The sequence below is a fragment of the Spodoptera frugiperda genome, chromosome 13 (genome assembly GCF_023101765.2).
Source record: "Spodoptera frugiperda isolate SF20-4 chromosome 13, AGI-APGP_CSIRO_Sfru_2.0, whole genome shotgun sequence".
Classification (NCBI taxonomy): Eukaryota; Metazoa; Arthropoda; class Insecta; order Lepidoptera; family Noctuidae; genus Spodoptera; species Spodoptera frugiperda.
Window position 1 is genome coordinate 7,956,347 of NC_064224.1, and position 24,706 is coordinate 7,981,052.

Here is a 24,706-nt window from a genome sequence, read left to right on the forward strand (position 1 = left end):
GTGATAAGAATCTTTATTCGCTTATCATTAGACATATGAACTTGATAAGGGCGGTCACGAGATGAATTTATTTATCATAGGTATAGGTATATAGGTATGTATTTATACGGTGTGTTTTTCTTTTATTTAAAACATTAACGGCCCGTTTTAGTCAACTATAGGACTCTGGGCACCCTTTTAGAGAACAGAGAGAAAAGTTCCCCAAGAAAAGGAGGATCCTCCGACTAGGCGAGGTGATCGTGGCTGGCGGACTTTCAATAGTTGTTTATTAAGATTTTCTATATTATGTTTAATTCGCATGTAAACTTCACATGTGTGATGTGATACAATTTGTATTTTTTAGGGAAGTCTTGAAGGTATTGGTATATACCTATGTGCATGGTAATAAGCCCGCGTCAGGTCATGGTATTTTTAGAACAAAAAAAAAATAGAGAAAGAAATATGGAAATATTTTAATATAATAAAGTTTTTTTAGCACCGGGAAAAAAGTTTACATTTATAATTTAATATATAAAATAATGGCATTCAGTTCATTTTAACATTCATCTTTATTAAGAGAATTATCTTAATCCGACATCATTAATATAATTATACGATTGATCAAAATAAATTGATTTATATACTTAAATACATATAAAGATAATCATCAATATTACATAAAGGATTATTTATATAGGTACGAGTACACCGCAATGTTGCTCAATCTTTTTTATTGCAAAATGTTATGAAACAGATTATTTCCATCACATTTTGATTTTTTTTTTTTCTTAAATGATATAATGTTTACACAATATTGAGTAAATATTATGCAATGTGACTGTTTACGTAAAATAGCGTAGATGTATATTCATATACTGAGAATGCCTCGTTGGTCGACTGGTCGCAAGTGCGACTACCGAACAAGGGGTCTCGGGTTCGATTCCCGGGTCGGGCAAAGTATTACTGGGCTTTTTTCGGATTTTCGAAAAATTTCTCAGTGGTAGCACAGAGTCTGGAATTGTGTCCAGGATATGGCAATAGGCTCACCCCCTATTACATGTGTACATTGTATAGCGGCATTACGTGCCGTAATGTGCACCTCTGCCTACCCCTTCGGGGATAAAAGGCGTGACGTTGTGTGTGTATGTATATTCATATAATGCATCCTCTACACTACTGGTAAAGTTTTTTTTTGTGGGTATAAGCCGGTAAACGACCGAACGGATCATCTGACTTGAAACACCAGAGGCGTTACAAGTGCGTTGCTGGCCTTTTGAGGGTTAGGAATTTAAGGGTTGTTGGGGACTGGGGGATTGGGAACATTGGTTTCCTTCGACGTTAGAAAGTACATATATCACGGAAAATGTCATATTGGTTCTTCCCGTTGGTCGGTTTCGAGGCTGCGTTCTCATACATAAGAAGCGAGCGTCTTAAACCGTCGTCTACCACGACACATGAAACACCTTTCCCATATAAATTTCATAATATTGCATAATTAAGTACCAAAGTACCTATTATCATATAAATCGTATTAATTTCATTTAATATTTATCGTATAACTTGTTAATTAAGTTATTAATAGGTGCGATAATATTATGTAAAAAACCGACTTCAAAAAATAAATATTCCAAAACAAATTAATATGCACTAAAAAGTAAAAGAAATAATTGCGTATTTTTCAACAACTTAATAGATCAATTAACTTTACTAACTCATCACACACATTATAATGTAAGTAGGTACAATAATTGTTATTTCTGGAGTCGGTGTCAGCCAACTAAGATAGGTTTGTTATTTACCTATTATCACAACAAAACATTACAGTTTTACACCAGTTGTAAGTAGGTACTTAACCACCACTCCGCCCATGCCGTGCCCGTGCCGTGCTAGTTGTTGGTGTTTCCTAGGCTGACACCGACTCCAAAAATAACAATAATTGTACCTACTTACATTATAATGTGTGTGATGAGTTAGTAAAGTTAATTGATCTATTAAGTTGTTGAAAAATACGCAATTATTTCTTTTACTTTTTAGTGCATATTAATTTGTTTTGGAATATTTATTTTTTGAAGTCGGTTTTTTTTTTGTTAAAATTGTTTTTTATTTCTTGATTTTTAGTGAATAACGTATTTGAGTATGGGTCGACCTATTAAACGCGCTGCTCATATGAGACAGCGCCGTTTAAATAAATACTATTAATATCTATCCATATTGACGCATAATTACATTATTTTCAAATGTACCTATATTAACCTGATACCCTTACTTATGATCTGCTGAGCCGACAGCTAACAGTAACCTGTTCATAAGCTACATACATAGTCAATTGTCAAACACACAAACAGATTAGATACCCACATAGGTATACAGTCATGTAACTCAGACAGCACATCAAGCTACCCATCATTCTATACCAGATATGCTACTATCTGTCCTGAATTTTATGGCTACTGAGAAAGATAAGCTAGTATGCATCACTTCAACGTAAACGCAGAGCTCATTCTGCTCATTTTTAAGGAGTTCCCTGGATTATCTTCCGCATTTATGGTCAGACTTAAAAAAAAAATATATGGGACCACACTGACATCGTACTCTTTCAAACACAAAAAGAATTTCTCAAATCGGTCTATAACTGCCGGAGATATCGATTAACATACATAAAAAAAAAAAAAATACGGTCGAATTGAGAACCTCCTCCTTTTTTTGAAGTCGGTTAAAAAGAATTCCCCGTTACCCAATAGTAAAGTCTTTTAAAGTATCAAGTAATTAAAATATTCTATATTTTCATTCCGTAGTCATAATGACAATTTCTTCAAATTCTTCAAATGTACCAAACGTTCCCCGCGTGATGATGACTAACGATTATAAAGATTATCCGTTTATCTTAATACAAATATTTCGATAAATTCTGTATTAAATTGAGTAGCAAGCAATATAAAAGAAAATATTGTCCGTCAGTATGTCTAGTTTTAAAAAGTAAGCTTTGTAACTACTGTATCGATTTTAAACAAATTTTATTATAGGTTATAGGTTACTCTTTACCAAATAATAAGTTATGTATAAAAACATATTTATGGTAAACAATTTTAATGTGTATGGTCGTCAAGATTAAGAGTTTGTACCAAATATCAAATCGATAGTTAAATTCTAATTACTAAGACCTAAACAAGCAAAATAAAAACGATTAAAAATATAGGCTTCATTATATCCCTGAAAAAGTTATCGATTTCTTAGGATATGCTTTTGTATTTAATAACTTTATTTATTTTCTTATACAAAATTTATTTTCTTATTCTGAACGCAATTGAGAACAAAAATCCATATTATATGCAAGGAAAACCACAGGAGGAAAACTTATACCATGACAAAAATCTATTATACAATCAATGACATGTAGGTATTATACGTTTTAAATGTTCGCGATAAAAATGATTTTCACAAATCATCGTATTGTCATATCATTGTATTGTATTGGAGTGTAGTGTATTGTCAAATCATATTGTCGTCATATCTTCCCAATCACCTGTTATGCGTGAATTTATTGACAACAAAATAGCTTTGTCATTGTCATATTATTTTTGTGTATATACCTATCAATATCATACAGACATTACATGTATGTGTTGAGAGCTATGTTTCGGAATGACAGGCCGGCTCGACTGGAGTGATACTACGGCCTTATAGAAAGCCGACGTGAAACAACGCTTGCATTCTGTTTCGTTGTGTGAGTGAGGTTACCAGATTTAACTATTCCTCAACAGCCCTTAAATTCCAAACCTTCAAGTTGAAATAAGGACAATTAATGAAATTATTTTCTGCAATATCCGTAAAGTAAAAAAATCGGTCAACAAAGGCAATATATTATTATCACTGCAATGATACCTAATCTTTGAAACAGATTTGTTTTCAGCAAATGACTTTTTTATTATGCATGTAAATATTGCAGATATTAAAAGAAGGAGGGGTCCTTTATCAAAAAACAAGCATATAATTGTGTGGAAAATTATTTATTGTTTTCCTTTCCTAGACTGATATTGATTGCCGGCAAACTTTATTTGCCGGTGACCGGAGAAAAAATTGGGATGATGATGAAAATGCGTTCGTGAAGATTGCTTCTACATCGAGGTACACTGTCTTTAGGATACGATATCTCCTAAAGTAAGAAAACGAGAGGACCTGCTCTGACCTGGTAAGAACCAGCTTAAGCCAGGTAAAAACCTGCTATATTCAGGTTAAATTAAAATGATATTAATGTTAGTAGGTAATATCAATCGATTATAGTGATATAGTGTTAAGTATGCTTACCCGATATTAGAATTTTGGTACTATTGTCAGAATCAGTTGAATTATTTAGTGACCGCCATACTGTCCTAATTTACTGATTACCCATATAGGTAAAACATTATACATAAACATCCATGTTTAGTATATCGTCGCGGGGTATCATACGTGCGTTATCATATTAAAATCCTGATAAAAGTGATATTCCTTGAATTGGTTCCGTATTAAATTATCAATAGACTATTCACATTTTTTCAAAATGTTCTGAATATATTTATTTTTGAGATTCAATCGTTTGTTTATGTACTAATCATAACTTCTCTGCTCAATGCCTGCAGCAGGCTTGAAGCTTCTTTGGTTAAAAGTCACTTATCCCTAGTAGCGACCGACAATTTCTCCCCTACTTTTTCACCCCGTCTTTTACTCCTGCTTTTCGAGCCACACCCTGGTAAAACCCATAGGCAATCCGCAGTTTCAGATCAGGCATTAGCCCTACTAGGCCCCATCTGTAGTGAGAATATTATCTCCCTATAGCCAAATGATAAGACGAAGCACCTATACATTTTCTACTTTTACAAACACTAAACAATTTCACCACATTGCACAATAAAATGGAGACATATAGATCTGATTTAGATATTATTTTGATACCACCTAACCCTAAAACCTATCAACGAAAATATAGACACATACAGTGATTTTCGATGAAAATATATAAATAAACAGCAAAATATAGATAAAACATATAGCCCACTTTAACGTGCTATGTATTACACGTGAAAACAAATCGTATCTAGATAAAATTTATTTATTTTATACAATAAAATTATAAAATAATACCAAAAACTTTCATAAAGTGTGGTAAAATACTGTGATATTTTTAAAATGGGTGCCGAAGTTGGTATTGGAAGACAATTCTTGATTGCTGGATGCTGTAAGTTTTATAGTTATATTGTTTGTTATTTATTATGTGTAGACTGAAAATTATCTCTATCTCTTTCTTTTCCACTCGCAATCTTTCTCCTACTCATAACCTCTATTACTTTTAACCTATCTTCTACTCTCTGCCACTTTCAATCTCTTTTGCGCTCTCAAAATATATCGTTTACTTAATATCGCGGGTCATTTAATTTCCCACCCACTCATTTCTGCGCTCTCTCGTAATTTTCTGTTCCGCTCTCTTTCTCTCTCTTATTTTACTATAGCTCGGTCGATTTTTCTTGCTGTTTTTCTCTCGTTACAATTTTTCCTTATGTAATTTCTTCTCCACTCTTTATCTCACTCAATAAAAATCTCTCTCTGTGTCTGTCTCTTTCTCTGTCTCTTTCTCTTTCTCTTTCTCTTTCTCTTTCTCTTTCTCTTTCTCTTTCTCTTTCTCTTTCTCTTTCTCTTTCTCTTTCTCTTTCTCTTTCTCTTTCTCTTTCTCTTTCTCTTTCTCTTTCTCTTTCTCTCTTTTTCTGTCCCTTTCTCTCCCCCTCTCTTTTTATATCCCTCTCTTTCTCTCTTGAGACTTCTTTCTCTTTTCCTATTTCATTTACCTCTTAAATCTTTCTCAACTACTAATGAACTCAATAACCTTTTCTATATCCATGAATTATCGTATGCAATATTATGGGTACACCCATATAATTATCTTTTTAATCATTATCACGATGATTGCATTCCTTTGGTGTGACTGATAATAAATTAATATTCATAAGTAATGTTAATTCTACGCTTCAAAAGAGATAAAATAGAAAAGTATGAAAAATGTAGACACTAATATAATAGACTGCACGGTTGGTGCGGTGGCTGGGCAACTGGCTGCCGCGCAACGGGTAGCGGGTTCGATTCCCGCACGGAGCAACTCTTTGTGTGATCCACAAATTGTTGTTTCGGGTCTGGGTGTCATGTGTATGTGAACTTGTATGTTTGTAAACGCACCCACGACACAGGAGAAAATCCTAGTGTGGGGCAACGTTTTTTAAAAAAAAATAAAAAAAATAATATTATTTTTCCTTTTTTCCAGTATATATAGGACAGTTAATGTGTGGCTACGGGATAGGGTGGTCAGCCCCCGCACTAGCCTTGCTGCAAAATCCAGAGAAGACCATATTGGAAACTCCAATAACTGTTGAACAAGCATCCTGGATTGTGTCTTCCAGTTTTGTTGGATTTCTTACAGGTAACAATAATTGTGATGAGCTAAGAATTAAAAGGATTATTTAAAAAAGGGAACGCCTTTAAATTTCTTTACCGTCTCCATTTTTTAAGCCAGTTAATATCCCTAAAGCCTTCTTCTGAATTATACTATGCTGAAAACCGCATTAAAATCGGTTCAGCCAAACGCGAGATAATTACGCACAAACATATGTACATACAGGTCAAACAGAGAAGCTCCTATTTTTAAAATTACAAATACAGTCCCTCCTACAGTCGGGTAAAAACTGAAACTGTGGAGTATACCTATCACAAAAATATTAAAAACTAACCAGTGGCTTTGCCTGCCGTCTCGAGGGATAAAAAGTAGCCTGTAATATTATGTGTTATTACAGACCATCAACTACTTCTTTTCTAAATTTTGTTCCGATCCATTCAATCGTTTTGAAGTGATTTAATAACAAACATACACACATGTACTCACAAACCGCATTTATAATATTAGTACGTAAATGATAAATGTTAAATGAATTATTTACACGTCAAATAAAAAATTATGACTTTTACACGTTAATCTCTAAAAATTAACTAGATGAGGCCAGCATTTCCTATCAGACTACTCTAAGAATAAATGCCACCACCACTCTTATGCAGTCCTACCCCGGTCCTTCAATTATAATATTCTCTTATTTTCAGGTCCCTACGTCTCCGGGTACCTCTGCAATGCAATTGGCAGAAAGCCCTGTCTGTACGTTGGAGGAGTATTCATAGGTCTAGGATTCATGATCTTGGCGTTAGCTAAACATATAGCTGTCATGTATGTTGGTAGGGCAGTCGTGGGGTTTGGTATTGGAGTGCTATTCGTCACAAATCTTGTGTACCTTGGAGAGTTGGCGTAAGTACGAATCATTATGATAAAAATAAAAAGAAATTAATAGAACTCAGAACAGTTTTAAAAAGTACTAAAAATAATTTTTATAATAGCAGTCGTGAGATATACTAAATTAACTAAAAATCACCGGTTACTCGCGTATTATTAATGGAGAAAAGGTCTTCTAGTTTCGAATCACATAGAGAATCTTCATCATGAGCAGCGTACGCAGACACAGCGATATCGCGCAGCGTACTATATTCTAGGCTGCGCGATGTTGTCCCGTCGAAAGTTTTGTAAAACTGATAGATTATTTTTAAAATAAAACGTTATTATAGTAATCTCTGATGCAAAACTAAAAGCTGAAACTCCTAATCTGCAAAATATACTACTCTTCATCAACCTATTTTCCTTTACAACAAAACATTGTAACCTCTACCAATCATAGAAGGAAATTCAAAGCAATTTTATATTAAGTACGTATATTATATTAGCTTGCTTAACCACCTACTTTTTGTTCCAGATCAATAAGAAACCGTGGAACTCTTCTCACATTAACAGGATTCTCAAGCACTTGTGGTACTCTCATAGCTTACTCTGTGGGACCATTCGTGTCCTACGCTGCAATATCATGGATAGCCGTGGGTATAGCGGTTGGTTACGTCATTGGACTATTCTTTATTGTGCCAGAAACTGCTGTTTATCTTGTTATGGCAAGTAAGTTTATCTCATGTATTCATAAATTAAGGCTTACTTATATACTTAGATCCTTTAAAGTCCTGAACACTACTAATATTCGTGTCGTTGTTAACATTTTGGAATATGGTCCGAAAACTTAAATATTTATTAATGACCCGATTGTTTAAATAATGGTGAAACTCTGTGTAGATCTAATTAAACTAGCCGACTAGTGAGAAAGATAGAGAGAGAGAGAGACAGAGAGAGAAAAAGATAAAGAGAGAGTGTGATTGAGGTTGCAAATAAAAAATCACAATAGGTAAATTCATTACTTTTTCAGATAGGAGAGATGAAGCTATGGAACTCCTCACATCGTTGGGCAGAAAGGATGACATAGATGATGTAGTGGCTAAAGCAAATGAGAAACCAATATCAAACAAAGCTCAGATGGCTGAGATGTTCACTATAAAGTCTAATAGAAAAGCACTATTTTTAATCATCACATTAAACATTTTGCAACAATTGAGTGGAATAAATATAGTGTTATCATTTTCTACGACTATTTTCGAGTTGACTGGGTCGTCTATGGAGCCCCATATATCAACAATTATTGTGGGAGTCACACAAGTCGGTGCAGCGAGCATTGCACCTCTGTTTGTAGATAGAACTGGACGAAGGATTCTCATGTTGATTTCTACTGCAGTCTGTTCTATTAGCTTGGTAAGTTCGTCATAATTTTTATTTTGTTTATATTTTCTGTTTTAAGTACAATATTTTTGTTACGGAGGTAACAAAAATAATTACGAGTACGCATCAGAGGCATCACACGCTACAGATTTTAGTTTGTCTTGTATAGAAACTCACACAACTGCGTCCGTTGATCCGCATCGTACGAACTGCTCTTCGGCAATGCCTACATGCGTTGCGTATCGATGACGTCATACGGAATGCCGATGCCAAAAATCCGAGTGAAAGTCTTTATGCCGATCGTCTTTTGTCTTCTTTCAGTTTGCACTTGGCGCTTACTTCTTCTTGTTCGACAATGAATACGACATTGCCGACGACCTCCAATGGATGGCCCTGGCGTCAGTCGTTCTGTACTTCATCGCCTATTTTAGTGGTACGTTGAATTAAACTGGATATTTTATCTTGTCTATCTAGCTGAGATAATCTAAGTAAGGCCATACATTTCATATGAAGATATGAATAAACCTAATATCTATCTCTATTCATAAAATATATCTTTTAGGTGGTTCATAATCAATGAGACTAGCTTTAACAATATTCTCATCGATATGAAACAATTTTCAAATTCTGTTACTTGACTGATTTCTAAAGAGGGGTGCTTTAAAACGTGAAGATTAATACTCAATCCTTCTCTGTGTGAGAAGAGGCCATTGCTGAGCAATAGGCAATTTGTGTTAAGGGACGAATATCTAATCATTTCTCCCGCCTAGTGCGAGGCAAGAGGGAGTGTCAGACTCTTACTGGCTAAAAACCTCCCCGTTCCTACTCGAGCTGGAGCCTAGGTACTTAGGTACAGGCTGTAGATGTTAAATATTTTTTGCAGGTTTCGGCATCATCCCCAACACCTTCATCGGAGAAATGTTCACTGACAACTGCAGAGGGTTCGGTTCCACCTTCACAGTCACTGTTGGGTGGGTTTTTGGTTTCGGTATAACAGCTGCGTTTGGGTACATGTTGCCGGGCTGGGGACCCAGTGTCACATTTTGGATCTTCGCTGGAGCTAGCGTCTTCGCCTGTTTGTTCAGCGCTGTATTCGTACCTGAGACCAAAGGAAAGAGCATGTTGGAAATACAAGAGATCTTAAGTAAATAGACTGTGATACTATATTAAGTTATAATAAATTATTTAAATAGTTATTGTTTTGGTTTTATTTATTTTAATGCTTTTTAACAAATTAAACAGCTAGATGTGTAATTTCAACCCTAATAGAAAACACATGCTCACATGTTCGATAAAAAATCAAAGTGAGGAGTGAAAAAAATATCGGCACGGATTTTATCCCCGAAGGGGTAGGCAGAGGTGCACATTATGGCACGTAATGCCACTGTGCAGTGTACACCGAATTTTTACAATATATGTTATGTTATAAGTCCCATGTAATACGGGTTGAGCCTATAGCCATATACTGGGCACATTTCCAGACTCCGTGCCAAAAAAGTAGGAAGTTTATTGAGATATGTATAGGAAATCTATTTTCTATTTTGACAAAGGAAAGGACTTGATATGATAACAATAGGAATACTAGATAAATTGTATAATAACCAATGACATTGATATGTGGCATTGAAATGCCACACACTACAGGAATTTTTACCGCTGATATTTCGCTTTCCACTGTAGCAAGATATTTTCCAAGATTCATAGCAATACAGTAATTTCCTACTAGTCAAATTCAATACTTTTATCGTAATGTCAAAAACGTGACTTTTCAATGAATTTTGTAGGAGATCGTAACTTATGACGTCATGTTTTTTTGAGTCAAATAGCATACTTACTTCTCTAAATTGAACAAGAAAAATTAAATTAATAAGTATATCGTCAAATTAAAGAATGAAAGCACGATTGCTTCGGGATATTTTATTGTATTAAAATGTCAAAATAATTTATTTTTGACCTAGGAAACTACCCAAATGTCGTTCCATTGTCTCTGTCTATCCCCATGGGAGACAGGGGTGATGTTATGTAACCTACAAAGTTTAAATTTCAAGCCACAAAAGACCGACAACGCACTTGTAACGCCTCTGGTATTTCGGGTGTCTATGAGCGGCGGCGATTGCTTACCATGCGGTTAACCATGCTCTCGTTTACCGGCTTATACCATAAAAAATAATATAGAGAATGTCATATGGCATTAAGCCCGCATTTATGTACCATTTCCTATATTTAGTTTTATGTACGGTACTTAAAAAGTTTAAAATAAATAATTGAAAATAGGTTTGCGACCTGTGACTGCGCTCTGGTGTTGCGGGTGTCTATGGGCGCTTATCATCAGGAGATCCTGCTCGTTACCCCCCTATTCCTGGCTATTAAGGCTTATCTCCATAAGCCTATTTGTCATATCTGTCCCTATGTGCTGCCCCTGTATTATAGAAAAATAAACTCTATGTTTTTTTATGAAAATTTCAAAAACAACAAATCTAATTTGTGCTGAGACATGTCTAATGATCATTACCTGATTAAAATGATCAGCTATGCGTTATAATATCTGCAAAGATAAGTAATCGGTGAAACCGGTTCGTTTTTAGGAGTTGACGTCTGTGATATATCTTTTTGATATAATGCAGGTATGTGTGATGCAAGGTCCGTAATAGGATTTACAGCAGATACTGTAAATCACCCTGATATTAATATTTTTATTATTATATTGTTATTTATTATTCTATTGTATTCATAATCACATCAACAGCTTTTTTTGTTTTGTGAGGCGAAAGGGAAATATCAACAAATGAATTTTCGCCTTGAGCGAGGAGAGAGAATACAACTTCTTATATGTATAACATCAAATACAATTTATTATCTAAAGTTATTAGTAAAAACTTAATTTATTAATCTAATATTATTACTTCCCTCAATCAAAAGAGGCATCACTATCAAGAAATCGAACACTAAACAGCCACGTGCAGTAAATCAGTTTTATGTTATAAACCAATAAAGCGATCAAAATTCATTTTTTTATGATATAAGCCGGTAAACGAGCAGACGGATCAACTGATAGTAAGCCATCGCCGCACACATATGGACAGCCGAATCACTAAAAGCGTTACAAGTGCGTTGCCCGCCTTTTGGGAGTTAGGAATTTAACGGTTGTTGGGGAATCGGGGATTGAGAAGATTGGAAAGGGATAAGATGGGAAAGGGATTAATTGGGCCTCCGATAACCTCACTTACACAACGAAACACAACGCAAGCTTTGTTTTATGCCGATTTTTTGAGAGGCCGTGGTATTACTCTGGTCGATCCAGCCCATTCGTGCCGAAGCATGACTCTTCTACACTTAAAAAACTGATTGTCTATACAGATTTATAAATACACCTATATAATATCTAGTGTATATAATAGTGTATTGTCATAGTATATCGTATCTGATATCATATTATTCTAATCCTGATAAAACTAATAGGCCTTGAAGAATTCGAACGTTAAGTTCCGTATATATTTTTTTAAAAAATAAATATTTTTATTCTAATAATTTTATGATTATTTCTTAAATACATAAAACATTTCTTAAATATTACACATAAGTATGTAGACGCAAACGTAGAACAAAAAACAAGACGACTATACTCTGAAAATAGTGGACCAATTGATGTCCGCTCGTTGACAGCGTGTCGTTTACTAGTTGACCACCCGTTGTTCACTCGTTGACCACGCGCGGTACACCGGTGGCCCACCTGTCGACGAGTTAAGGCGGTGCTTGTCGGGTGCCGGGTAGCTCTAATAAGTGATGACCTTTTTTTGAGGGGGGAAAATCATCCAATTTCTTCTCCCGCCCTAGGCGAGGCGAGAGGAAGTGTCAGACTTTTACTGACTAAAAACCACCCCGTTCCTACTCGTTGTCGAGCCGGAACTCCGGTCAACCCACTAGGTAGTCTGCAGCTCCGAAGTAGTCCGCATTAAGTCATATTTTAAGTAGACACCACATACTCCATCAATTGGCTGTTGCAATAAAAAAGAATTGTGTTCTACCTACCTACTGTAGAAAATCACACACAAGAAAGAAGCGTTTCACAATTACCGCAACACATTCTCATATCAACACAACAATGACTAGCATAAACGAATCTGATTTATACTTTTGATACCACAGAACCTTAATATCTATCAATACAGATTCACGCTACGATTTACGAATATAATATACAGGGTGTCCCTGAAGTCGACGTCCAACAGGCACCAGATGATCGGCAAGGTTCCAAATGTTATCAGAAAAATATAAAAAAAATTCTAAGTCCTACAGTTTTTAAATTACAGTGACTTATGTGTTATCCACGAAAAAGTACACCCTGTGCCAGTCTTTTGACTCTTGTTGCTACAAATCTTTATTTTTTCGTCTGCAGTCTTCCTTACATTATCCTGAATAGTGCTTCAGTAATATGGAATCATAAATTCTTAGCCAACTGCTTTAGATTGGAAAACATTGTTAGTTTTAGAGGAACCAAATACACTGAAAAAAAATTTCACCTTACTTTAAGTGACTGTACTGAATAAATTATGTAACATATAAAGATAAAACATATAGTACACTTTAACGTGGTATGTGGTACACACGAAAATTAATTCTATAAAAGAAAAAAAAAATATATTTTATTTTATTTAATGTTTAAGTATAAATTATAAGTGTGTTAAAATAACTGTGATATTTTAATTTTAAAATGGGCGTCCAAGTTGGTATTGGAAGACAGTTCCTGATTGCAGGATGCTGTAAGTTTTTTTTTTAATTATAAATTTATTTATAAACGAATATATCACACACCTATTTTTCATCTAAAATTAACTTTAGATTATTGTAATACTAACTAACTATAAGATTCGGGAAGTAAATATTAAAGGCATTTGAGCAAAATAGGATTTAAATTAAATTACACGAGATGCGTTTCAAAAAACAAATCTTAAGTTATAATATTGAAATAAACCAAGTAAAATACCTCTTCCATAAGACATATTATTAAATTCTTGGATCCGTTGGACTACAAAAAAATATACCTATATAAGAGAGTAAATAATAAAAGACCAAAATTAGACAAATCGGTCCAACCATTTTCTAGTTTTAGCGAGACTTACGAACAGTAATTCATCTTTATATATACAGATAAATTAGTATACATAGCGTATATACAGTCCTCGTTTCATTTTTCAGTCGGGTAAAAATACTCATTTCCTGTTGTTTACTCGCTTTACCACAAATATTAGCGATAAAATAAAAGATTGCAAACATACTTAATTATTCTAGATAATATTATATTTCCGAAATTTCAATCGTCATCTTTCTAAAACAACTTCTATTCTTTCAAAACTTTCACACTCTCCTTCCTACTTCTTTCTTCACCTTCTTCAATCATACTTAATTTTCTTTGTTACATTTTCAGTGTACATTGGCCAGTCATTGGTTGGTTACAGCATGGGATGGACAGCGCCAGTGCTGGCTGAGCTCCAGAGTCCAGACCAGACGGTCCTGGACTCCCCATTGACTGTAGGACAAGGGTCCTGGGTGGTGTCTGTCTTATTTGTTGGTACCATTACAGGTTTGTAGTGAGATTGTTTACCTTATTCTTTAAATTAAACCTCAGGATGCCTAATGGATACTCGCTTTTCGTTAACGTATAATTATTATAGTGCTTGCTAATGTTTTAGTCTATTTATCTAAGTTTTCTGTTACTTTTTCTATTTCTATAAGTGGGAACCTGTAATTGGCTTATTGTTACTATGCTTGTTGTGGTATAAATTATTGTATTAGTTTTTAGTTGTCCTAACAATATATAAGTCAGCAGTATTTACTTATACTTGTTTTAAATAACCAAGGTACAACTCTAAATAATTAGAATTTCAAGATCAGAAGATTCTTCAACACATTGTACAATAATATATTTAAGTATACAATATAAAACTTTATTTTGCCGACAGGCAGTCATCGACAGTTTTCTGTCAGCATTTAAAGAATGAACATTCTCTAAATACATAAGCATGATCTGTTATAAACTCCATGTCTATAAAAAACAAAGTAGTATAGAAGATTTTCATTAACCATTTTGTACATACATGTAGAACAAAATGGTTAATGAAAACCTTGTAACTTTGTCTTTACATCCAATTTATTAATTGCTGACTTAACTAGAAAACATTTTGTTCATTCTCCAAAAACCTTTTTTCTCCACAAAAACGTTTTAATTTCTTCTTCAGCAAATATTTCAACTATGCCATTTTCTAATTACAGGTCCCTATGTGTCTGGGTACCTATGTAACGTGATAGGCAGAAAGCCTTGCCTATACATAGGTGGTGTGTTCATAACGCTGGGTTTCATGATCCTAGCGCTAGCCAACCAGCTAGCCATGTTATATGCTGGGCGAATTATCATGGGTTTCGGCAACGGAATGCTATTCGTCACTAATCTCGTCTATCTTGGAGAGTTAGCGTAAGTAGCAGCTTGCTTAGTTTTTGTAACATTTATAAACTTTTTTGGTCATGTAGTGCCGGAGCTCCGATAAACCCGCTAGATAGCCGCAGCTCCAATTCAGGCATCAGCCCTTCTGGGCCCTATCTGTGGTGGTCTGATGGCTCTTTGAAGTGCGCGCGGATCGCAACGCGTCGTATACAGGTCTGGTTCTGGTCGGGCGGCGAGCGTGGATGCTTTTGCAAGCTTTACCCATTACACAGGAGAAAAACTCTAGTGTGGGTCAATGTTTTTATCAAAAGAAGGGAAAGGACAGCTGGACTAAGTACATCTTTTACATGAGTTGGTTTACCATAATCTTGCTTTGCAAAGCGCAGTGCTGCTATTATTTTAGTCTCTGTCAAATATATAGTTTCTTAATCTGCTCTGCAACTCCCGATGGAAGAGAAAGGTTGATGATATGTATCGTAATCTGCCGACACCACATAGCTTAGGGTCTTCACTTGTACCTTTAACTCAAACACTATTATAAAACTTCTCTCTTCTTTTTCCAGATCAACAAATGTGCGAGGAACATTGCTAACATTGACTGGATTCTCCAGTACAATGGGAACTCTAATAGCATACGTTGTGGGCCCGTACGTGTCGTACGCTGCCCTTGGTTGGCTAGCCGTGGCTATAGGCAGTGTTTTCCTCGTCACTTTATTCTTCTTCGTGCCTGAAACCGCTGTCTATTTCGTTATGGCCGGTAAGATTTTTTAAATTTTTCTTAGATACAGAATAGGGACTTCGTTCAACTATGTGAAGATTATGGAAAACTATCCTATGTAGAGGAGATTCATAATCCAACAGTGGACTGATTATGATGATAATTACTTTTGAAAATGCTGATAAATATTAAATTTAATCAACAAAAACCTATTAATTTTCTTCTCTTCTAATGATATCTTCTGATTTATTTCGATGCGAGATCCAAGACAGTCCCTGGGACGCTCCGGACTTCAGTGTTCCGGTGTTTTCATGGTTGTATCTACTGTAGATCCTGGCTTATAGGAGTTGCAGTGGTACGGGAGGAAGTGGCTGACATGTCCCATTAAAAAAAAATAACTAAACCCATTTTAATTTCCAGGTAAAAAAGACGAAGCGATGGAACTCCTCACATCACTGGGCAGAAAGGATGACATAGATGATGTAGTGGCTAAAGCAAATGAGAAACCAATGTCAAACAAAGATCAGATGGCTGAGATGTTCACTATAAAGTCTAATAGAAAAGCAACATTTATTATTATCGTTCTAAACATTTTCCAACAAGCGAGCGGTATTATTGCTGTGATTTCTTTCGCTACAACCATTTTCGAGTTGACTGGGTCATCTATGGAGCCCCATATATCTACCATAATTGTGGGAGTAACACAAGTAGCTGCAGGCAGTATTGCTCCTCTGTTTGTAGATAAGACTGGACGAAAAATTCTCTTGTTGATCTCTACTGCAGCTTGTTCTCTAAGTTTGGTAAGTTCTTCATCATTAATATCTTTGTTTTTTACAAGATCTTTACTGTTTTCAATTTTATTTTGTCGTTCTTGTAATTTTTTTTTACAAACTGAAATCCTACATCGTCACTCACTGCGCACCTACTTAATTGACAATACTCCTTTGAACACAACGTCAGATCACCTGAAGTCATCAAACTTAAGTCATGTTCAGAAAGTAGAACTTATTTTTCTTTTATATCTACAGATTAATCTATAGTATTTCCTACACTAACTGTATACATAAATCTTTCTTTTTGACTTTACACAGTCCATCTTTATATTCCTGACCATATGGTTAATCTATTGATTTTTTTCCAGATTGCTCTTGGTGTTTACTTCTACCTATACGACAATGGTTACGAAATCGCTGATGACCTGCAGTGGATGGCGCTGGTATCTCTCGTGCTGTACTTCATCGCTTACTTCAGTGGTACGTAGATTTATAGTGAATTACAGTATTTAATAGAACAAAGCCTGAGCAGATCAAATATGGATAAAGATTAAGTTAAAAATAACTTCCGTAAGTAGTGGTTCTATTCATAGCAGTGCTTCCTTATATCTAATTTGATTCATGAGAGTTTAAGTCTAGGTTAGGTTAGGTAGGCTAGGTATATTTATCGCTACCTTGAGTTCGAAATTCTCTTACGATTTCAACTTCTTTTACTAGTCCATCCACCAAAGTGTTTAAATGTGTGAGAACCAAGCTTCGGCACGAGCGGACTAGCTCGACTGTAGTCAGAAAACCGACATGAAACAACGCTTGCGTTGTGTTTTGTTTGGTTACCAGAGGCCCAATTACCTTCCCAATCTTCCCAATCCCTGATTTCCCAACAACCCTCAAATTCCTAACTCCCAAAAGGCTGGCAACGCACTTGTAACGCCTTTGGTGTGTCAGGTATTTATGGGCGGCGGCGATTGCTTACCATTAGGTGATCCGTCTGCTCGTTTCTATACCATAAAAATTCTTCATCTTTCCAGGTTTTGGCATCATCCCCAACACCTTCATCGGAGAAATGTTCACTGACAACTGCAGAGGGTTCGGTTCCACCTTCACGGTCACTGTTGGATGGCTTTTCGGCTTTGGAGTGTCAACTGCCTTCGGATACATTTTGCCTGCTTGGGGACCAGCAGTCATCTTCTGGATCTTCGCTGGCTCTTGTGCCTTAGCCTTCTTCTTCAGCGCAATATTCGTACCTGAGACCAAAGGAAAGAGCTTGTTAGAAATTCAAGAGCTCCTTAGTAAATAAGCAAACTGTGATATTTAATTTTAGTTTTATATTTTTAGTAAGTATTTATTTGTTTGTCTGTTTTTATGTTTGAAATAATGAATGTTATCGTTTTGAAAACGGGTTATTGTACGATTGATTTGTTGTAATAATTTTAGTTCGATTCTATGTACATATGATATGCGTAACTGTAATATTCAGCCTGATAGTTACCGATCGACCTATTTCTAACGTCGATATAGATTTTTAAGATATTGATAAGGTCGTTGATATGATAATGTATAGACGTGATATTGTATGGATCATTTTTATCTCTAAAGATGTATATATTAGTTCATTTAGTGGTTACTAAGCATCATTGGATGCTATGGACAAAAGTGAATGTGGATTTATGAAATAAATATTTTTACCTTTTTTTCACTGTATTCATTCTTTTATTTAAATACCTAGTGAAATTTAAATTATCGTCTTTCCGTGGCTGAAAAATTTGCCCTGAAAAGAATACACCTACTAAATGTTACATATATCATGTACATGTAAAGAAAAGAAATATGGTTCTATGACAAATGAGAAGACTGACCCACTCACTCCAGAATAGCCCGGTAATATACTTCTCTAAAGTCGTGAGTGTCCACAGTCAGCGCCGATTACTTACAATCAGGTGATCCGTTTGCTCATTTACCGAACTCCATATTCCATAAAGGCCTTTGTTCAGCAGTGGACGTCTCTCGGCTGATGATGATGATGATGATGATATTCCATAAAAAAGTAATATTTGGAGTTCCAGAGGGCTTAGCATGAGTTTAACAAATCGAAACAATACCGCGTTTGGGGCTCTGATTGGCCTGCTCCAACGAACCAACCAATTAGAACGCCGAGTACGGTCTTGTATAGCCTCAAAATTATCTTTATCTCAAGATAATAGCTACTGTTACTTATATACATTACCGTATTTTATATCATGTCGTGTGTTACTCAATAAAAATCTTAATATTGCACAATATAATGCAACATTATAATAATCCAATGAGGAAAATTATGACAATTGTAGATATTTTTATATTCAGTATATAAATCACTAGCTACTTCCGCGCGGTTTCACCCGCTCTGCTCGATTCCTATTGGTAATAGCGTGATGTTTTATAGCATATAGCCTTCCTCGATAAATGCACTACCCAACACAAAAAGAATTATTCAAATCGGACCAGTAGTTCCGGAGATTAGCGCGTTCAAACAAACAAACAAACAAACTCTTCAGCTTTATAATATTAGTATAGAAGTATAGATTTTCAGTACCTATATAAATCGTTTAGATTATGTAAATAGATATTTAGCCGGTAATAACTAGTATTTTTGCTGAAGCATTGTCATGTAATCGTGATTATAAAAAACATGTGGTTGATTATATATAATATATATAAAAAATATATACACATAATATCATTTATATTCACATATAAAAATACACAATCGTTTTTAAACGTTTTTCTACATAAAAGGGCCAAGTTTTGGTACGAATGTACGTGCTAGCTTGATTGCCTGTTTGTTTGTTTGTTTGAACGCGTTAATGTCTGGAGCTACTGGTACGATTTCAATAAATATTTTTGTGTTGGATAGTCCATTTATCGATTTATAGGTTAAAAACATCGCGCTACAATCAATAGGAATTGAGTAGAGTGGGTAAAATCTGCGAGGTAAAAGAACTAACTAGTATCTACCGACAAATGATATAACTTAATATAAAGTAGTAACCGAAAAATATAGCTTTATCGCTCTGAGATAACAATCATTATCGAATTATCTACCTATTGTTATCACAAACACCATTAATATTTAAATGTTTTAATCTTGAGGTTAGGTGGATTTCAAATTATCTTTTCTTTCTACGTTCTATTTTAGTATTGGGGAAGGTCAGTCAAGTCAAAAGCTAATACGTCATACCATAACAGACCAAGTAAATAACATCTATTCGTTCTTTTTTTTTTAAGGGGCAAGTTATTCAATGCCTATGTCATCATAATTACGGATGAGACGAGAGGGAGTGTCAGACTCTTACTGACTAAATACCACCCCGTTCCTATTTCTGTTTTTCGAGCCATCTGTGATGGTCTGATGGCTCTATGAGGCGAGCGCGGAACCTGACGCGCCTTACACACGGGTCCGTTTCTGGTCGGGCAGCGAGCTAATATCTATTCTTTAAATTCCTCAAGTTATACATGATATAAATTATATGAACCGCTGTCTCCTTCCCCCTTCCCCAGCCTTTAAAAATACGTGAGAATATTCAAATCAACACTGGCTTAAAAAGCAATGATGAGTTTAGCAGTTGTAAACGGAGTGAAGTAGCTATGTTACGTTAATGTTCAGAGTTATCACTTAAATCATATATTTCGGATAGATAGCACTTCTAGAGATAAAAGACTTCGGTGGTGCCATCTCGAGTTTTTTACGTACACTATTTTATTAAAATGTGATAGTTGCGTGTTGCCATTCTTCTTAATTTATTTCTCCATGCCTTGATTTTCTCTTTTATTTAGAAATTTCTTACATTTCATTGTTCATGGTATAAGCCGGTAAACAATTAGATGGATCACCTGATGGTAAACAATCGCCGCCGCCCATGGACAGCCGAATTACAGAATTTAAGGGTGGTTAGGAAATCGGGATTAGGAAGATTGGGAATCCGGTAATCGGGACGGGCAAAATACAACGCAGGCATTGTTTCATGGGGTGCGGCGCCAGAAGACCTCCCCGTGGTGCACCCTGGGTACGGGTGATAGTCTCCCTAACGGGGGTGATAGGGTTGGAGTGGCTATTGCCCGTAGCTAACTTCTGGACGGGGCGGGCGAACCCAGGATGGGTTCTGGAGGCGGCGGGCTTTGTGTTGGCACGAGGCCTGTGCTTCCGTGGGGTCGTTTTTCTGCCCGTCTCTCTGAAATTAGCAGAGAACGTGGCGGAGAAACAAGGGCGGTGCTCGTTGTGCACTCACCCTGCCAGCGAGTAGCATCGAGACACAAGTAGTGCCTCGACTGCAGCCGTCGAAGTCGTAATCCGGGAAGAGTTCATGGTTGCATGACTTGGAACGGGACGACGGTCTTGGCTTGGTCGCCCGGACCGCGAGGAAGATAACCTCTATAAAAAATTCCTCCAATACCAAGTTTTGGTGCGCGGCGAGGGTATGCATGGCTGAGGAGTAGAGTCAGTCGCGAGCGCACCCCCAGCTAGGGGACCGGTGGACCCTCTAGTTGAGTACTAAATGTACACTTACCCAGGTACAGGGGGCACTGCCTGGGCGGACCGTTTATTTCCCCCATACTCGTGGGACTTATATGGAGAAGTCAAAACATTAAACATTTTTAAAACCACCAATTAATGAGGAGGAGAGGGCAAGTGAGCTCAGCTCGCTTGCTGTTGCTGGAGAGAGCCGGAGTGGCTCTGTTTTCCGTGGGCCCAAACGGGCCCCAAGTCGGAGGGGTCGGGCTCTGAGTCCGATACCTCATCCGCATCTGGCGCTTGCTCACTGCGCAGCGTGAGCTCGCAGCGCCCGAAAAGGGGGACGTTTAAACGTCCCAGATTGGAGGAGGGTCGGGGGCCGTCCTCCAACGAGCAGGAGGCCCCAGCCCCTAAGATCCCTACGGCTTCGCGGGGTAGGGGTAAAAGAAAAGGCAGTGAGAGGCTGGTACCCACTGCTCAGGCCGAACCAACTGAAGCCGACTCCTCTGAAATGGAGGTGTCTGGTGGCGAGGGCTCAGTAGGCCAGAATGATGGCGAGGTCAGCCTTCGCAAGACGGTTATGGAGGCACTCCGTATGGTGGCTGGACAGAAGTCCCAGAACGCCCGAAACGGAGTGCTGCGACACGCGAAGGCGACTATTATGAAGGCCGCTCGGCAAAACGGGGCGCCTTTAGCAGCAGGGCGGCAGATGACCGCTTTGCAAAAAGAGCTGGGGGAGATGCGGCGGGAGATGGCCCGGTTGACAGCCTCCAATACGGCTATGGAGGCCGAGCTTCGGTCGGCTAAGGCCGAGCTCGCCGCTGTTCGCGGAGGTCGAAGCCAGCCCTCACAGTCAGCGGAGGCTGACATGATCGGCCTGGTGCGGCGGGAAATGGCTGCGTTCCAGCAACGTTTTGACGTGCTGGAGAGCAGGATTCTCCGCCCCCCACTTGCAGCGAGTCAAGCAGCCCCAAGAAGTTTTGCAGCTGCAGCGGCGACCAATTCTGGTCAGTCAAGCCGCTCTGCTCAAGGCCAACCGCCGGCGAGAGAGCTGGTAGCCTCGCCAGCCCAGGCTCCAACTGCACCGGCTGCCAAGGCGCCGAAAGGTCGTAGGCGCAGGGGCACAGTGAGTCAGCCAGCTGTTGCCCCAACCGGAGTAGAGCCTACCCCGGTCTCGGATTTTCTTGTTGATGGCGGCGAATGGCAGGTGGTTGGAGAGGCTAAGAAGGCCGCCAAAGAGGGGCGAAAGCGCCGGAAAAAGGAACAGCGGCAGCGGCGGCAGCAGCGGCGCAAGGAGAAGCGCGCTGCGGCAATGCTTGTCGCCCCTAAAACCGCGGCGGTAGTAATAACTCTACAGCCCGACGCGGTTAAAAGGGGCGTCACGTACGGCGACGTCCTCGCCAAACTGAAGGCGGCGGTAAATCCTGCGGAGTACGGGGCCCCAGACGGGTTTTCTATGAAAGTCACGGCGACTGGAGCCCGCCTACTGGAGGTCCCCGGCGCGGCCAGCGGTCCATCCGCTGACGCTCTGGCCGAAAGGCTCAGGGCGTGTCTCGGGACGGACGAGGCTCGCGTGTCCAGGCCCACCAAGTGCCTAGACTTACGCATATTGGGCCTGGACGACTCCGTGACGGCGGAGGAGATAGTGGCTGCTGTAGCCAGGACGGGAGGGTGCCCTGCAGACCAGGTGAAGGCAGGCACCATCCGTGCAGACAATTCGGGGTTGCGAACGGTTGTTGTGAGCTGCCCCGTCTTAGCAGCCAAGAAAATAAAGGAGGGTCGAAGGCTCCTGGTGGGCTGGGTCTCGGCGCAGGTCAAACTGCTCGAGCCTCGGCCTATGAGGTGTTACCGCTGCCACGTGGGTCACCACGTGAGCGTTAAGTGCACCTCAGAGGTGGACCGCAGTGACTGCTGCTTCCGCTGCGGTCAGCCCGGTCACAGGGCCGGCTCGTGCTCCGCCCCGCTACACTGTCAAGCATGCGCGACAGTTGGTAAGCCGGCCAATCACCGGGCCGGGAGCAGAATCTGCTCCCCTCCTGCCAAAACCAGGGGCAAGGCTAGGCCCTCCGCCACCCCCGTCGTTCCCGTCGCCGCCACTGCAGTAGCAACCGCTTCCCCTACTGCTGCTGTCGCCGCGGCCGCTGCCGGCTGTAATGCCGCCGAGGAGGTCGTGATGGATTGTCAATAGTGACTTCATTACGCCTCCTCCAGGCGAACATCAACCACTGCGCTGCCGCTCAGGACCTACTACTCCAGAGCATGGCGCAGTGGTCGATTAATATCGCCGTGGTCTCCGAGCCCTATTTCATCCCGCCCAGGGATCACTGGGTGGCGGACTTGGATGGCTCGGTGACCATCATCTCGTCGGCCGCCGCCGGTACCCCGACTCTTGAGGGTGCTCAAAGAGGCCGGGGTTGTGTCGCAGCACGGTTCGGAGAGATCGCTCCCAGCAAACATTTTTGTCATATAATCAAACATTTATATGACTTTGAGTCGTATTAAAGTTATTTTACAGTAGTTTTTATAACTCTTCGTCGTGTACTGGTGCCTTATCTGACCGAATAGTCATATACATTTTTGGTCGTATTATAATGTCATATAGACGTTATTACAACTTTTTTATACAATCGTCGTATAATAGTGTCTACGACGACATCTTTATAACTTACATACACAACTGTTTCGTCGTGTAAACGTTTTCGTAGTATAAACGTCGTAATACTGTCAATTTTGTCATATAATTACCTTTTACACGACTGCTATACGAACAATTGTTGTTTAAACGTAGTATTAGTAACCATTACATATAAGTCGAATATTAGTCTTAAGAACGACCTCTATACGTCCTAAAGTATCACAAACATGATAATACGACTGCTATATAATTAATAGTCATGTTAAAGGTTTATAATAACCTTGTATACCACTTCCACCATTTTTAAATCAAATTTATGATATTTATTTACAATGAACTCGCAGCTTATTGGTCGGGAAGTTATATAGTTGTCATATAACGCAGTCACATAGTAAATTATTCATAAAAATATGTGATAACATTAAAATTTAGAAGGCGCATTAAAAATTTGTTAAAAATTAACCTCACATTAATCAGTAAACTTGATTGCCCAATGGTTTACAACTGATGGAATGGTTTTATCACCTCAAATAACAAGAAAAAAAAAACAAAATAAACACAGCTGTCAAAAGCACTACTCCATTAAAATAATATTTTATAATATTCGTTCTTAATATAATCTTTAAACGTCCATTACATACCTATTTCATCATATAAAAATCATATTTGTGACATTAAGTCGAATACACGCCGCAACAGCTACCATTACACGACATGTAGTCAAATCGCCGACGCGTATATGACTACTATGCGACTAATAGGTGTTTTATATGACTGTTATACGAAACTCTTAGCGCCTTAAGTTATATAAAGTGGGCCCAAATGCCGTCGAGTAAACGTCCTTATGACGTTTATACGATTATACTAAATAACATTAAGTTGTTACCAAAACGTCTACTCGACGTCTTAAATGTTTGTTGGGCTGTGGTGGGCGTGTATTTCTCTCCGAACCGAACTCTCGCCGAGTTCCACAACTCCCTGAGGGAGTTGGTTGACGTCGTCGTCGGGTTCCGTTCC

At 38.2% G+C, this 24,706-nt stretch overlaps 2 protein-coding genes and 1 long non-coding RNA gene across 3 annotated transcripts; 2 read left to right on the top strand and 1 right to left on the bottom strand.

The window, feature by feature from the left end:
• The first annotated feature begins 5,001 nt into the window (after positions 1-5,001).
• On the top strand, positions 5,002-9,831 carry LOC118270392 (facilitated trehalose transporter Tret1-like). Its single transcript, XM_035585968.2, has 7 exons — positions 5,002-5,194; positions 6,269-6,424; positions 7,096-7,294; positions 7,794-7,987; positions 8,289-8,668; positions 8,957-9,068; positions 9,519-9,831. The coding sequence occupies exons 1-7, from the start codon at positions 5,146-5,148 to the stop codon at positions 9,785-9,787; spliced, it is 1,359 nt and encodes a 452-aa protein (XP_035441861.2). The 5' UTR covers positions 5,002-5,145; the 3' UTR covers positions 9,788-9,831.
• LOC126911322 (uncharacterized) lies at positions 9,506-24,612 on the bottom strand. Its single transcript, XR_007705839.1, has 2 exons — positions 23,970-24,612; positions 9,506-9,734 (listed from the first exon to the last, which is right to left on the bottom strand). It is a non-coding gene; the product is annotated as an uncharacterized LOC126911322 (long non-coding RNA).
• On the top strand, positions 13,284-18,215 carry LOC118270573 (facilitated trehalose transporter Tret1-like). The gene is made up of 7 exons (XM_035586197.2): positions 13,284-13,395; positions 14,061-14,216; positions 14,906-15,104; positions 15,638-15,831; positions 16,213-16,592; positions 16,934-17,045; positions 17,594-18,215. The coding sequence occupies exons 1-7, from the start codon at positions 13,347-13,349 to the stop codon at positions 17,860-17,862; spliced, it is 1,359 nt and encodes a 452-aa protein (XP_035442090.2). The 5' UTR covers positions 13,284-13,346; the 3' UTR covers positions 17,863-18,215.
• Positions 24,613-24,706: the final 94 nt, after the last annotated feature.

Excerpts from the sequence above, each read along its gene's own strand:
- LOC118270573 (XM_035586197.2), top strand. The coding sequence starts at position 13,347 with ATGGGCGTCCAAGTTGGTATTGGAAGACAGTTCCTGATTGCAGGATGC. Across the intron at positions 14,217-14,905 it reads ATTTGTTGGTACCATTACAG|GTCCCTATGTGTCTGGGTAC; the intron begins GTTTGTAGTGAG and ends TTCTAATTACAG. Across the intron at positions 15,832-16,212 it reads TGTCTATTTCGTTATGGCCG|GTAAAAAAGACGAAGCGATG; the intron begins GTAAGATTTTTT and ends TTTAATTTCCAG.
- LOC118270392 (XM_035585968.2), top strand. The coding sequence starts at position 5,146 with ATGGGTGCCGAAGTTGGTATTGGAAGACAATTCTTGATTGCTGGATGC. Across the intron at positions 6,425-7,095 it reads TTTTGTTGGATTTCTTACAG|GTCCCTACGTCTCCGGGTAC; the intron begins GTAACAATAATT and ends TCTTATTTTCAG. Across the intron at positions 7,988-8,288 it reads TGTTTATCTTGTTATGGCAA|ATAGGAGAGATGAAGCTATG; the intron begins GTAAGTTTATCT and ends TTACTTTTTCAG.